This window comes from Tribolium madens, unplaced genomic scaffold (genome assembly GCF_015345945.1).
Source record: "Tribolium madens isolate multiple individuals breed KSU strain unplaced genomic scaffold, Tmad_KSU_1.1 Scaffold_11;HRSCAF=98;Tcas5.2_LG3b, whole genome shotgun sequence".
In the NCBI taxonomy this organism is placed as follows: Eukaryota; Metazoa; Arthropoda; class Insecta; order Coleoptera; family Tenebrionidae; genus Tribolium; species Tribolium madens.
This window is the reverse complement of record NW_025400975.1, coordinates 5,847,441-5,863,132: the sequence shown is the minus strand read 5'-3', so window position 1 is coordinate 5,863,132 and position 15,692 is coordinate 5,847,441. Positions and strand designations below refer to the sequence as shown.

General features: G+C 31.7%; 2 protein-coding genes across 4 annotated transcripts; both read right to left on the bottom strand.

Annotated features, from left to right (window-relative positions):
• Positions 1 to 253: 253 nt before the first annotated feature.
• LOC123005041 (sodium-dependent neutral amino acid transporter B(0)AT2-like) lies at positions 254 to 4,967 on the bottom strand. 2 transcript variants are annotated; one of them, XM_044398635.1, is made up of 5 exons: positions 4,841 to 4,967; positions 2,340 to 2,364; positions 2,197 to 2,289; positions 2,036 to 2,145; positions 254 to 1,985 (listed from the first exon to the last, which is right to left on the bottom strand). In XM_044398635.1, the coding sequence occupies exons 1-5, from the start codon at positions 4,921 to 4,923 to the stop codon at positions 401 to 403; spliced, it is 1,896 nt and encodes a 631-aa protein (XP_044254570.1). In that variant the 5' UTR covers positions 4,924 to 4,967; the 3' UTR covers positions 254 to 400. The 2 variants fall into 2 exon arrangements, with proteins under 2 accessions (XP_044254570.1, XP_044254579.1); XM_044398644.1 differs by having other exon boundaries at positions 2,197 to 2,285; positions 4,841 to 4,928.
• A 64-nt stretch (positions 4,968 to 5,031) lies between these two features.
• Positions 5,032 to 13,761, bottom strand: LOC123004348 (kelch-like protein 10). Of its 2 annotated transcripts, none has more exons than XM_044397578.1 (4): positions 13,199 to 13,761; positions 9,139 to 10,031; positions 5,438 to 5,747; positions 5,032 to 5,345 (listed from the first exon to the last, which is right to left on the bottom strand). In XM_044397578.1, exons 1-4 carry the CDS (start codon positions 13,680 to 13,682, stop codon positions 5,137 to 5,139), a joined length of 1,896 nt encoding a protein of 631 aa, XP_044253513.1. In that variant the 5' UTR covers positions 13,683 to 13,761; the 3' UTR covers positions 5,032 to 5,136. The 2 variants fall into 2 exon arrangements, with proteins under 2 accessions (XP_044253513.1, XP_044253521.1); XM_044397586.1 differs by having other exon boundaries at positions 5,032 to 5,330.
• Positions 13,762 to 15,692: the final 1,931 nt, after the last annotated feature.

Genomic DNA, 15,692 nt, shown 5'->3' with positions numbered 1-15,692 from the left:
TGAAATCTACTACATATAGTCGTTTTTCAGTCTTATTATTCAGAAATAATTTCAAGAATTTTTGCTACTAAACAGAGCTGAAGGTACTTTCTAGTCAAACCGGAAATGATCTTATTTGTTTTACATAAAAAAAAATGCGAAAAACTGGAATCAGTACTCGAAGGCTCAAACCAGGGGTGCTGCAAACTCCATAATTTTGTTCATACACAGGATGTCACAAAATAACGTTAGGTGCTAATCAATGGTACGATGAATATGCAGCTATTTTGTAAAGAGTGCTAAACACACGGTGTAACTTTTGTAAGAATCAATATTTTTACTCTAAATTTATATTAATTAGACATATCGCAAATATACATAAATAATAAAGAAAAGGTCATCAATTCCAAATTGTTCTTTATTAATGTGCATTCCAGGCCCAAAAATATGAAGACAAATAATCATAACTAAATTGTCCTCTACCTTCAGCTCTCTCATTATAAAATCTCATCCAAGTAACTGACGACTTGAACACTTTCTTCCGTGCAACTCTACAATGCATTGTCCATAAAAAGGCAAAAATTATGACTGTAGCAATAAACAACGAATATATGAACCACATTATAACAACTTGAGTGAAATCATAGTTTTGATCACCAGTCAATGTATTAGACGGTCTTTTAATTAAAATTATGAGCAAAACAAAAATTAAAATTGTTAATAAGGCAAAAATACAAAATTTTAGATTCAAGTTGTTTTTGTCTTTCTGAATCAAGTTCATGTCTCTAAAATACTGATTCAAACCATAAATGAAAAGTATACCCAAAACAAACAAACTAGAAAGAGGAATCACAGTAATCCAAATGGGGAAGGAACCCAAGAAAACAGCTTGATACAAACCATTGTCACAACAAAAACAAAAACTCAGCACAGCAAAGCCACCACAAACTAGAAAATTGATACAGGGACGAAATTGAGATAAATAAACAAAGTTGTCGTAAATGGCGGTCATTATAGCCTCAAGGATAGCAATTTGTGTCCCAATAAGAATAAAAAACAGCATAAGGAAAAAAGTCATACACCAAAATTGGCTTCCTGGTAAAGTTGCAAACGCTTCCGAATACATTATGTAAACCATCTCGATGGTGTTCTCTGGTAATCGTTTAAGAAAATCCTTAGAACCACAAGAATACCTAACCATAAACGAGAAAAACAAGAAGAAAAAAATCAAAGAATGTAAATAGTTCATTGAGCAAAGAATGAGCGAATCGGTCTGATAAACATTACGAAAATGGCAATAGGAACCATAAGTTATCGGAATACCATAACATAACCCCAATTCAACAATAACTTGCATAGTTGCCACACACCACATATCCAAATTCCACCAACTCACCGATTGTCTAACTCCTGAAAGAATTTCCGTAAATTTTCCAAACTGTTTCAACTGAAGCGCCACAATAATCAGCATTAAAAGTGTAAAATAGGAAAAGATAATTATAAAAATGCAAATCTTTCCAATTGAACGAGCACTTCGAAGAATAGCAACATAACAAACAACCCAAGAAAAAACTAAAGAAATAACCAACCACCACTTTATCGATCCCATTGACCACACGTCTCGCGACTTATCATTGGTGTCAATAACAACATTGTAGAAATACTCCTGGGATGATAAATTGATATTATGGGAGATGTACCATGATGGAGGTGCGCACGCATGAGTGTGATTTTCTTCCACTTCGCAGTAAGTCCAAGGAAGAATCGAATGGAAGCAATGGGAAAAATAGATGAGAGAATAAGCAGCGAAAATGTTGTGATACAAAGCGACAAGAGCGCACGCGAGAACCATCGCAACACCGACTCCACAGCAAAAAGGGGCACATTCCCACACCCATAAGACACCACGTTGGCTATATTGACCTAGTGAAGACTGTAGGACGTGCAGAGGGTAGCCAACAAATATTGTGACGACAGTGTAAGGGATGAAGAAGTTTCCTCCAAAGCTGAAACAATGTTTTGGGAAATGAAATTGACAAGAGGATCGGTGAAATACCGATAAATGTTCATGGGGAAATGGTACGCATTGTTTAGAGAAAGAGTGAAGGCCATGAAAGCTACCACGTAGGTTATTCTGTTCCTCCAATGCAATCTTATGTACTTGACCTATAAAGTACAAAAATCAAATTCTGTTTAAGATTGGACATTGTAGCTTACTTCTTCTAATTTTTCTTCTAATCTTTTGGCTTCAACTTTTTTGACTTCAGATTTTTGAAAGATTTTTTCCTGCTCCTGTTCTTCAATAACTTTCTAAATGGTCAAGTCAATGGCTGCGTTACGATAGTAAATGTTAAGCTTACCCTTGGAGGTTGTTCTGGAAAAAAACTAAAAGAATGATGTTTAAAAAAAAGATTCATCATCAATTTAACTCAAAATATGGCAGATTTTAGATGATTATGGTACCTAAATATTTTTTTAAGTCTTTCTTGGCGAATGAGTTTTGTGAAAATATTGCGTTCAATCTCTAATAACGTAGGTATTTACCTTACAATGTAGCCATAAATTATTTTTTGTCTACAGGGTGTTCGTTATTCGAGCTCTATCCTGAGGATCTCAGTTATTATAAGAGATACTAGGTCGGTTAAATTAGGGCAAAATTGCGCATTTTTATGCTGAATAATATTCTGAAAGAAATTTTAATCTGTCATTTTTAGTTTTGGAATTATTGGTAAAAACGGAAATTTGTAACTTTTGTTTTTATTTTTTCAAGCAAAAACTATAAGACCTAGACTAAACTAGGATATTTTAAAGGCAGTTTTTTACAAGGAATCTAAATCTGTTATCGTATTTTCCAAGGTGCTCTTTATATCAAAGTTACAACACTCAACTTTAGATTTTCTTATTTGAAAAGTATTTTTGTTCCTGATTACAACGATGTATCACACAATATGATCAAATTTTACAGGCTGATTAAAATTTCAAAAAAGCGTTTTTGCGAAGAGTGCTTTGAAAAAAACACCAACAATTTTAATTAACAAACTATATTTTGACGGTTCAGTTGACTTTGGATCTGGAAGTCACATTTCCGCCAAGCTAACCTTCTTAAAAACTAAGATTTTGAAATAGGAACAACGTGATAAACTAGAATTTATTCTTCGCAAAACAAAACAACACAAAGTTATAAAAGATGCTCGAATGCACCACCTTCAAAATTTGGTTTGTTAATTAAAATTGGTGGCATTTTTTCCAAAGCACTCTTCGCAAAAACGCTTATTCTTAATTTTGATCAGCATGTAAAATTTGATCATATCGTGTGATACATCGTTGTAATCAAAAACAAAAAAACTTTTAATAAACATAGAAATCAAATATGGCGACCAAAAGAAAATCCAAAGTTGAGTGTTGTAACTCTGATATCAAGAGCGCCTTGGAAAATACGATGACAGATTTAGATTCCTTGTAAGAAAGTGCCTTAAGAACGTCCTAGTTAAAAATGTCTAGGTCTTTTTAGTTTTCGCTTGAAAAAATAAAAATGAAAATTACAAATTTCCGTTTTTTTTTCCAATAATTCAAAAACTAATAATGATACATTAAATTTTCTGCGCAACTTTGCCCTAATTTAACCGACCTCTTATCTCTTATAATAACTGAGATCCCCATGGTGGAACTCAAAAAACGAACACACTGTATGCAAGTTTACGTTATTCATAGTTTTTTTCTTATGAATGAATGTAAATATGGTTATAGGCAGAAAAGAGTTTTCAGCCTTAACTTATTTTTAATTTTAACTCGGAAATGACGTCTTTTTGGCAAAAGTTGGAGATTGAAAAGTTGTTATATTTGCTAGTTATTCCCAAACACCCCGTTTAAAATCAAAATGTTACTAAAAATAAAACATTCAATATTATAGTTGTCGCTGAAAAGTTAGTATTCTTTTCAAATTAGTAAGTAATAAATAATATTAAAGACAATAAATGCATATTTTAATTAATCTATTGGTTTATTTTTGAAATTAAAACATATTTATCCAATTTATTAACATTATGTTGTCATAAAACTGCCGAAAACGTGATTCTTATTAATTTTCAAAGGGGACACAGAAAATTTTCAACAGGTAAGTAACACTAAATTTCACTTAGTTTTTTAGAAATGAATGAAAAACTATACAAGTAAATAATAGAGCAAGACTCATTCTTTTTTGTCGGTAACACTTTCTATTTATGCTTTTAAAAAGTTTAGAGATTACTTGTTATTATTTCTACTTCTTCGTTCAAGTCGTAACATGTAACTAACTGTTAAATATGTACACATATCTCGTTCTCGAGGGCTACCATCTGTACATTATATTGTCGAATTAATTTTTTTTAACTTTAATTTTTAGTGAAAATACAAAGTGGATATTTATTCTAAAATAAAGGAAGTATAGTACAGCCTTCACTTTCTATTACAATATAAGAACGGGTTAGACCGCGTCAATTCAGAAGAAAAGGTCGTCGTTTCGCCCGCTAAGGGGCATCTTCAGGACAAGAAAAGGGGAGAAAAGGCCTAACCATATCTGAACGGTACTAGAGGCAAACCATAACTGCCGAAAAATGAAGTAACAGCGGTATTTATAGACGAATAGGAGGGGATGACGTGTGATGTGGTGAAGATGGGGATAGTCGTTACGTGATTGGCTGGAAGTGGGGGATCGCGTTATTTCAGATACTTTTCTTGTCCTGAAGATGCCCCTTACAAGAGCGACCTTTTCTTCTAAATTTATGCAGTCTAACCCAAAAACACTAGATTTCTATTACAATAATTTAAAAATGATACGTTTTCACTCAACTAATAGACAGTTATAGGTAAAACTCATACTCACCAAACAGCGTATCCCTGCGAAGATAAAGTTTTTGCTGACACCCCAACAATTCTACTTCTTGGTTTCGAATCCATAACTTGCATCTTTTATTACTGCAGAATTATTATGTCATACAAAGTGAATTAATGTCATTGTGTCATTATTTAGTGCCTTCTACGATTTGTTCAACGAGAAAGAATAAAAAATTGCAATATCAAATGTTACATTTATTGTGTAAAACTGACAAATTTAAAAAATAAACAAGTATAGATAAAAAAGGCAAGAACCACATATTTTCAATCTTCGAACACATTAATTTAATTCGTCCCAATTTCAGCTCCTTGTCCCCATTCCTGTTGACTTCGTCCCAATATAGAATAATCTTTGGTGTTAGGTAATCCACTAATAACGCAAGCACTCAAAGCCGATCTGTTCAAATTCATTGGTGAAGCATCATACCAGTCATCAGCTTCCGGATCGTAATACTCCACAAAGTTGATAGTCGAGGAACCTGACACGAAGTTGTCTAGAAATTGTACCAGGAATTGCAAGAAGAAAGCAACTCAGCAAAATTTGATATCCAAGGGATATCAAATTTTGTTGCAGTCCCTCACTCACCATTGAACCCTCCTATGACATAGATGTAGTCATCTAAGATAACCGTAGCAAAATTACTGCGAGGTGTCATCATCTCCGATATTTCCGTCCACCATGGAGACTCTCCGGGAATGTATTTCTCACCACTTGTGAGTCTCACGTAACCGTTAAAACCCCCCAGTGCATACAAAGTGTTATCGTAAACCACCAATGAAACTCCGGATCGCGCCGATATCATTTGAGGGATGTAAGACCATTGGTTTGTCTTTATGTCGAAAACTTCAGCTGATCGCATCACTTCCTGGCCATTGAAGCCCCCAACTATGTAAATCTGCAAACATCTTAATTAAATGCAGTGGAGGATTACCCATTCGGTATCTTTTTTTCACAAGAAAAGTTTAACAAAACTTAAAAAGCAAACTAGTAAAAGCTTCTTAACGAACGCCGGCCGTCATCACATCTATTAAACCGGCCTCCAGTTGTTAAGATTACTAAGAATGCCGTAACTACAAACTTTAACAAAACTAAAAAATTAAGTTACTGTAAAAGCTTCATAACGGCCGTTATCACAGCTATTATAACGGCCACCGATTGTTAAGGATTAGAAGTTTTTTTTTTTTGTAATACCATAACACTATTCGTAAGAAAATTTAATTAGCAATCAATTGTAAAAGCTTCAGAGACACCGTTCGTTATCACAACCTTCGGTTGTTAAGAATCACAACTTTTACGTCTCCAAGTGTTAGTGTTGGTTTTCTAAAGTTTTTTTTATATTAATTACAAAAAAATTAAATTTGGAACTTTAACAGAATAAAAAATTGCCAACTCACATTATAATTTATAAATAACACCAACTTACAAATTTATGGTCCGAATCCCGGACACGAACCCGAACCAAATGATTTTCCTTCATAATAAAACGTAGATTAAACAAAGCTTTTTGTAAAATTTATTTTTTCTTTTTAATTTAATTAGAAATAGCATAGGCTACCTATTCATAAGAATAATGTTTAACTACAAAGTTTAACAAAACTTAAAAAGCAAACTAGTAAAAGCCTCTTAACGAACGCCGGCCGTCATCACATCTATTAAACCGGCCTCCAGTTGTTAAGAATTACAAGATCAAGCTACCCTTTTCTTGTAATGCCGTAACTACTAAGTTTAACAAAAATAAAAAATGAAACTATTGTGAAAGCTTCATAATGGCCGTTATCACAGCTATTATAACGGCCACCAGTTGTTAAAAATTAGAAGTTTATTTTTTTTGTAAAACCATAACACTATTCGTAAGAAAATTTAAATAGCAATCAATTGTAAATGCTTCATAGACGCCGTTCGTTTTCACAACCTTCGGTTGTTAAGAATCACAAGTTTTACGTCTCCAAGTGTTAGTGTTAGTTTTCTAAAGTTTTTTTTTTATATTAATTACAAAAATAAATAAATTTGGAACTTTAACAGAATAAAAAATTGACAACTCATTTTACGATTTATAAATAACACCAACTTACAAATTTATGGTCCGAATTCCGACACGAACCCGAACCAAATGTTTTTTCTTCGTATTAAAACGTAGATTAAACAAAGCTTTTTGTAAAACAGTTTTTTTTCTTTTTAATTTAATTAGAAAGATTATATCCTAACTATTCATAAGGATAATGTTTAACTACAAAGTTTATCGAAACTAAAAAGTCAAACTATTGTAAAAGCTTTGACGGCCGCCGGCCTTTATTACAGCTATTATAATAGCTACCGGTTACAAGTTCAAGTTATACTTTTTGTAATACTATAACACTCTTTGTAAGAAAGTTAGCAAAATTTAAATAGGCAAACAATTATTGTAAAAGTTTCATAGATCCGGTGCGTTATTACATTTATACACCTATAATATTATAACGGCCTACGATTGTTAATTGTTGTTAAATCAAATTAAGTTAATTGCGATTAACTTCAAAATTCTGAAATTTAATTGGTCGTGCATCAAAATTCAACCATTCATGCAACGATTTAAATTTAACTGCAAGGCTTCTATAAATCCATCTTAAGTTATCTTTTTTTGTAATACCATGACACTATTCATAAATATAATGTTAAACTACTATTCATAAGAACAGTGTTAAATATAACACTAAAAAATAAACTATTGTAAAAGGTTTATAACGGAGGCTGGCCGTTATCACCGCTATTATAACGGCCTCCGGTTGTTGAAAATTACAAGTTCAAGTTATTTTTTTTTGTAATGCCGTAACTACAAAGTTTAACAAAACTAAAAAAATAAACTATTGTAAAAGCTTCATAACGGCCGTTATCACAGCTATTATAACGGCCACCGGTTGTTAAGAATTAGAAGTTTATTTTTCTTTGTAAAACCATAACACTATTCGTAAGAAAATTTAAATAGCAATCAATTGTAAATGCTTCATAGACGCCGTTCGTTATCACAACCTTAAGAATCACAAGTTTTACATCACCAAGTGTTAGTGTTGGCTTTTTAAAGTTTTTTTTTTATATTAATTACAAAAAAAATTAAATTTGGAACTTTAACAGAATAAAAAATTGTCAAATCATTTTATGATTTATAAATAACACCAACTTACAAATGTATGGTCCGAATCCCGACGCGACTATAATGTTAAAGTACTATTCATAAGAACAGTGTTAAATATAACACTAAAAAATAAACTATTGTAAAAGATTTATAACGGAAGCTGGCCGTTATCACAGCTATTATAACGGCGTCCGGTTCTTGAAAATTACAAGTTCAAGTTTCTAAAGTTTCACTTTTATACAGGATGCGCCAGAACTCGCGCCCCTGTGAAAAATGCCATATAAGGCAAGATACCAGGAACAAGAAAAAAATGTAAAAAAAAATTATCTATAAAAAAAAATTCGAAGTTATAAGAGTTTAAATTTTACACTTTGACTCTATTCATTTCAAAAGAAAAAATAATTTTCCAAGTTTTTTTGCTACAGGCTATTAGAAGAGGAAACAAGGAAGCTCTATCCTAAATTGTAACTCTGTTTAATGTTATTTGTGGCTTTTATTGACAAATTTTTTCTACCTTTACTAAATGATTGTAAAAAAAAACATATACAAGATCGTCAGTATCATTAAATGTCAAAATTTTTTGACAGATAGAATTTTTCAAACTTTTTTCATGTTCTTGGTATCTTACCTTATATGGCATTTTTCTCTGAGGCGCGATTTCTGGCGCACCCTGTATAGGGTTATTCATAAATATGAAGCAATATTTCAACCTCAAAAATGACCTATAAAATGATGTTAATTTAAATAATTATTTATTATTATTAAGGTATTAAAGGTTATGCGTTTTTTATTCAAAATTGATTACTCTATTGTTTTGACTAAACAACAATTAATATTAAGAGGCCAAAAAAAAAAACGCAAAAACACAAAAAATATGACCTGCAATGGCTGGAACCGGAAATTAAGTAGATGTGTCCGGTTTTCGTAATTACTAGTTTAAAAGGTATGTTCTCACAAGTAACCATTCCAAATTTTATAATATTTGGTCAAATGGTTCCAAAGTTATTACAAAAAAAACAAATTTCCGTAAAATTCTTATCACTAGAGATAGGACACGAGTTACTATTTAAATTAACATCATTTTATAGCTCATTTTTGAGGTTCAAATATTGCTTTATATTTATATTATTACGAAAAAAATTGAATTTGAAACTTTAACAGAATAATGAGTACCAACTTTTTCGTTTAGAGTGGCAGCACTGGCATCCGACCTTTGCTTCTGCATCGGGGGAATCATCTCCCATTGATTTTTCATTGAGTCATATCTTTCGGCTGTGTTCATCCTGTTTCTCCCATTATACCCTCCCATTGCATATATCTTGCCATCGGCCATTACAACACTCACATAACACCGATGATGGTACATACATGCACATTCGCTCCACGTATGGTTCACTGGATCAAATCGCCGAACTGTGTTGAAATATTGGTTCCCATCAAAGCCTCCAATCACATAAATGATCCCATTTAAGGTACACAACCCATGATAAGCTCTAGGAAAGGAATCTGTGTCTGAAGAGAGGAGCCATCGATCAGCTCGAATATCATAAGTTTCGACAAAATTCGTCGGACTTCCTGCACTCCAACCCCCAATTGCGAAAAGAACATCGTAGGAGATTCTAGGACGAAACAGGATATTGTTAACATCGACTTTCCCTGGATAAGCGACAAGTTCAGTCTGAACAACAACTTTTTCCATGTACTCTTTACATTCAGGTTTTTCTTCAACTAATTGGTGTTTGGATATTATAAGAATATTCTCCCTCAACATATTTCCAAATCTGATACACCTCAGCAAGTCAAAGAAGTGAATTTTCCGACTGTTTGGACAAAAATTGATCCACTTCATAATGGCATCAAAAACAATTTCCTCATGTTTTATATTCAATTCATCGTCAGATATGATCTCCTTGAGTTCGTTCTTGTCCAGATGGACAAATTCGCTGCTTTCGGCCAAAACTTTGGCAAAGTTATGTTTGACAAATCTTTGTCCTCGCTTCACCAAATCGCTGCAGAAATACTGATTGGCAAAGTGCAAAATCCCCAAGCAATTCGTCGGACTTAATTCATCTGCGGTGGGGATAATTAAACCTGTGATTGAGCTCAGGGCCGCCACAAGCACGCGGACGCCAGAGTTGAGGGGGCGACAAAACAAAATTTAATAAAAAAAGACATTTTGAATTTTGCAATGAACAAAAAAAAACTGCAAGAGAAATACAACCAAACAAAAAAAAACAAAACGTTATGTGAAAAAACTAGTCATGTGGCCGTTTCCTGTTATAGAGATTAGAGCACGATGTTTGGAAACGTCTCTGTTAACATTTTCTTAAATCTAAGCATTTTTTTAATAGATTTTTAAATGTTTTTTTGCAACTCTAGAAATTTTTTAAACCAATACATATGACACTTTCTTAGTCTTCCCAACTGTCTTTTGTAGCACGATGTTTTCAACCGTCTCAAATGACATTTTTGCTATTAAATTTAAATATTACCGTAAGAATTTTTCTCCTTTTGAAAATCTTAGTCAGTACATTTAACACTTTCTTTTTACTTCAAGCCAAAGAAATCCGAAGTAACCCGAAGTGGCCTAAAGTGACCTGAACCGACCTGAAGCTACTCGAAGTGACCCAAACATTATTTATTAATCTTACAAAGACAATTTACTAAATAAAAATGAAACTCTTAATCAAATCGATATAAGCAAAAAAACAAAAAAAGACATCTTTTGACTTGATTTTTGATTTGATTTTTGTAGTATTACAATTAAACAAATATCTTGGTACCATTTTTTAAAATTTTTAATCCTATTTTAGTTATACCTACGTTTAGATGAAAGCTTCGAAAACGTAATGACTGAAGCAAACAAAATTGGTGACGAACTTAATGTAGAACCAAATTTTCCGATGAAACTGTACGCCCAAAAGGCAAGCCAAAACTCTTTGTTTACGAACATCAAGACGAAGTTGTGCTAGATGCAAAAAATAATTTCAAAATTAACTTTTCTACAGGAATTTGAATCAAGTTTTGTCTTCTTTAAATAATAGGTTTGAAAAACTAAATACATTTAATGATACATTTGGATTTATTGACAATATGTCTAATTCTTCGGAAGAAGAATTATTAAAAAATTTCAAAGACTGTTGTTGAAGACAAGGAGCAAAATCGTCCTAGGAAAAGATTGATTTCCTTAAAGCTTTAAAAATACATTTTATCGAACAAACTATGCAAGAACCTTAAAATATTTTACAATATCTTTTTGAAAACAATTTAATTTCTACTTTTCCTAATACAGAAATTACATTAGGAATTTTACTTTCCTTGCCAGTTTCAGTTTTGTCTGACCAAAGATCTTTTCTAAATTAAAAATCATTAAAAATTATTTAAGATTTACCATAGTTCAGTCTAAGTTAAGCAACTTATCTATTATTTGCAATTGAACAAGAGCTGTTAGATAATTCAAATATAGAGGAGCTGATTACAGAGTTTGCAAGTATGAAAGTGAGGAAAATACAATTTCTTTAAGGATTTATAGTTTCAATGATGTTATGTTTTATTTTCTTATTTGCGTTTTTAAAATCACAAATTTAATTAATTTTGATTAAATAATTTTTTTATTTTGTTTTATTTATTGGCACTTATACAGGCTGTCCCAACGGTCCGAAAAAGCTTTATAACTTGTTTATGTTAGGAGATACTAACTTTTTCTTTTTTTTTTAGATTATAGTTGCGTTTCTGCTGCATATTTTAAAAATATTGCGGTCTATATACAGGCTGTCCCAATATTAAAAAAACACTAAAGTTATGTTTTTTTAAATGGAATCTACTCAGTTTGATTTTATTTTTGGATTCTACGCTCTATTACAAATAACTTTTATACAGGTTGTTTTCATTTATCTGTTATCAATTTTGATTTGTGGCGCTTTTTTACCAGAATTTTTTAAATGCAGGGGTCTGTCTAAAAATTCGTATTTTCTAAATGCTTGCACACAAGTTTAAAGTAAGTAACGCCGTTTGATTCCTGAATGTTTGCCGCATCTTTTAAGTGTTTACTCAACAACCTGGTCAGTGGCATGTGCCTACTGCGATTTTTTAACATGACAAATTAAAAATGTCAAAAACTAATTTTTTTCAAATGGCACCCTCTATTTATTATTGTACCAATCAAAAGATCTTTTGACAAGCTTTCCATCAATATAAGGTTTAATAGGTTTTAAAAAACATAACTATAGTGTTTTTTTAATATTGGGACAGCCTGTATACAGGGTGATGAAAAAAAAGCGCCCAAACAGGCGCGTCCTTTTTTATTGTGACCTTCATACCAAAAATAGTCTAAATAGATTCTTTCTGAAATTTAAACAGTTTGTCTAACAGCACAAAGCGGCAATATTGCACAATTTTCTTTTACTAAAAAACTATTTCACTCAGGTATTTTTCGTATCTAGGAAAGATATTGTCACCCGCATAAAATAAAAAAAATAAAAAATACGACCGAAAGGTATCTAATGATTTCAATTAATTTTTTTAGTCTTTGACTTTTTGACTTGAATCGTTCAAATTTCACAGAACAAACAACATTGAAAATTGATTTTTTTGTTGCTACCGTTTCCAATAATTGAATATTACTTGGACATTTTCTGTATCCTAGGATATTTGCAATATTGCAACATTGATAAATTTTCTTTGGAGCCAAGAAATGGTATCCTATCATCTTCAATAAAGTTTATTTCCATAGACTTTTTGCACATTTTTTTAAGAACACCGTCAACTGTATCAAAATCTAGACTTTAACAATAAAATTATTTTAAAACTGTTAATTATATAGATTTCTCTTTTCTAAAAAGGAAAGTCTATAACTTACTGAAAAGAGCACAAATCCAATTTTGGTCTTCGAATTCGTCTTTAATAAAAGATCACTTATAACGTGTGGGTTAACACGGGTGCCTTTTTTTCATCATACTGTATAAACCGCAATGTTTTTAAAATGTGCAGCAGAAACGCAACTATAATCAAAATTGATAACAGATAAATGAAAACAACCTGCATAAAAGTTATTTGTAATTTAGTGTAGAATCCAAAAATAAAATCAAAGTAGATTCCATTTAAAAAAACATAACTTGTAATAAAATAAGTATACCCATATTTTCTTAAAAAATTAACAAGGGGCGTCAAATTCAAATGTGCACGCGGGCGTCAAAACCTCTAGCGGCGGCCCTGATTGAGCTGTCAAGACCACATACCCAGCAAATACCTGCAGCACATTTGGACCACTCCGAGGATCTCATATCTGTCGGCAAACTTGAGCAAGTTCTCCACGTTCGAGGAGCTTATCGAGCAACTCCCCGTGTAGGCAAAGTCCAGGAGCAGTGCGAAAATTTTCCCCGGGATGCTCACGTTGGCCTCGTAGGTTTCGGGCTGGCCGCGATTGATCGAGTTGGTGAAAAGGGCTCGAAAGTAGGGGCTGGCGGCCGAGAGGATGGCTCGGTGGATTTTGAATTCGGTGCCGTCGACACAGTGGACGATCCCGTCGCAAAGCTGGTTTTTGAGACGCAGTTCTTTCCAAATTCGGGGAAATTCGAAGGTGCTAAGCTGCATCGGCATACACACACACTTGTCGTTCTTTCTGCAATTCTGTTGTTTTCGCTTCTTGCATGATTTTTTTGAATTTGTCAACTTTATTTTTGTTTTTGAGGGAACGCGTCGAAGCTGCATTGTAAAATCCATTTCAATGTGGTTCACTGTCTTAGGGGAGTTTGTATATTTTCAAAATTGATTAATGTGTGACATTTACTGGATACTTCAATTTATTTCAAAGCCACTATTATAATTTTACAACTTGTACTTAAACGTACTGGCATACAGGGTAAATCAAAAGTGTAGAACTAAACGTTTTTTGCTTAAAACTATTTATTTATTGAAAAAACTAATTAATTATAGATAAGGTTGTACTATAAAAAAGCGACGTTTTATCAAGAATTTGTTTTTTTTTAATTTTCTTTTGTTTTTGAGTTCTGAAAAATTTTTAATTTTTTAAAATGCCAATGGCAACCCACAATAAAACATTCTTTTTACAAAGGCGATAACACAGGGCGACAAAAAAAAGTCATGTCATGACAACTTGACAAATTATATATCATTTTGTTCGTCTCAGTGAGACAAATCATCTGCACTAAAAAAAATTTAAAAAGTCCACACACTTTGAACTAAATATTTTTTTCTAATTTAAATTAATTTAAAATACTTTAACTTTAAAAAATCATTACTCAATAACTATTAGGTCGATTTCCTTCAAATAAAGTCCATTCTAAAGGAATAAAATGATATGAAATGTGAAATTAAATATTTGCGAACTTTTTTTCGAACAGTGTTCGAAAAAGTTCGAAGTAAATCGAAATAATGTAAGAAAAACCCTACGAATTTTTTTTTTCATCATCGCCATCGTGTAGAGCATCTCTTTATTAGTTATAATCCAATTTTTTTTAAATATACCGAGTAATTTTCAAGATATGATTTTTTGAAATTAAGGTTTGCTAATCAAGCATTGCGCCATATAGGAAAAATGCATGATAATCTTACTTTAAATTGCATTTTTATAAAAGTATTTGTTTTACGACTCTTCTTTTGCTTAAAAATGGTCAATTTCACCTCCTTTTTTCTAATTAGAATAAACAAAAACTGTTTGTTTACTAAAAACAAACAAAGAGTATCTGCGTATTAATTAAAGCAAATTAATAGTTTTTTTTCTTCTAAAAATGACCACTGATCATTGAGCAAAGAGGATCTAGAAGTTGAAGGCAAATTAATTTTTATTACTTATTTTTTTTCTGAAAACAAAGGATTTAAAAAAAACGCTTGGTTCCATACTTTTTATTCACTTTGTATGTATACACAGTGGATCGTTCATTGTTATTAAAATGTTTACTAAATACTCAACAATAATTGTTATAAGTAGATTCCGTAGAAATCCTACTTACTGCAGAGAGCCTCTTACAGAATTTACAGAACTTCTGATCATCTTCATAGGACGAAACGTGTGAGCTTGCAGCATGTAACATTCAAATTAAAATTAAACGAGTATTTTAGTTAAATATCTCGATAGGGTAAATAATTATATTTATTAGTTTTATCCAACTTTTGTTCGAGTTAGGATTACGCTTTAATATTACATGTTCAGCTTATAAGAATTTCTAAAATTCATCCTAATTCAGTTCTTAACTTACCTACTTAAAGGTATTTCACTAGATTAAAAGATATGGTTTCTTTTAAAAAAATATTTGCCAAATATTTGACAACACCAGAACCTTTACAAAAACTTCCATCATGATGAAAAAAGTACGCTTCTTGTTATTTTTTAGCCATCACTGATGTCCCAAAAATAAGTTACGATATAAACTTTTGTTTTTTTTAAATGAAACACCGTATGTTTTTTTGCAATTTGGGATGTAGCCTTTTAAAACAATGTGTTTACGCTAAACTTTTTTTATTAGTCGATTTCGCTTAGTTTTAGAAATAAGACGTTTTTTTTTGACGAAAACATACACTTTTTAAAAATTTATTACACAAAAACTAAGACAGCTAGAACAAATTTTTTTCTTACTTTTGCAAATAAAAGAGTACAGAATTTAAAGCTGTAGCAATTTTGTTGTATTTTGCATTTGTAAAGATTAATAAATTAAAAAGTTTGTTAAAAGGTAAATAACTTTAAAAAATTAAATGGAACATACTATTTTTTAT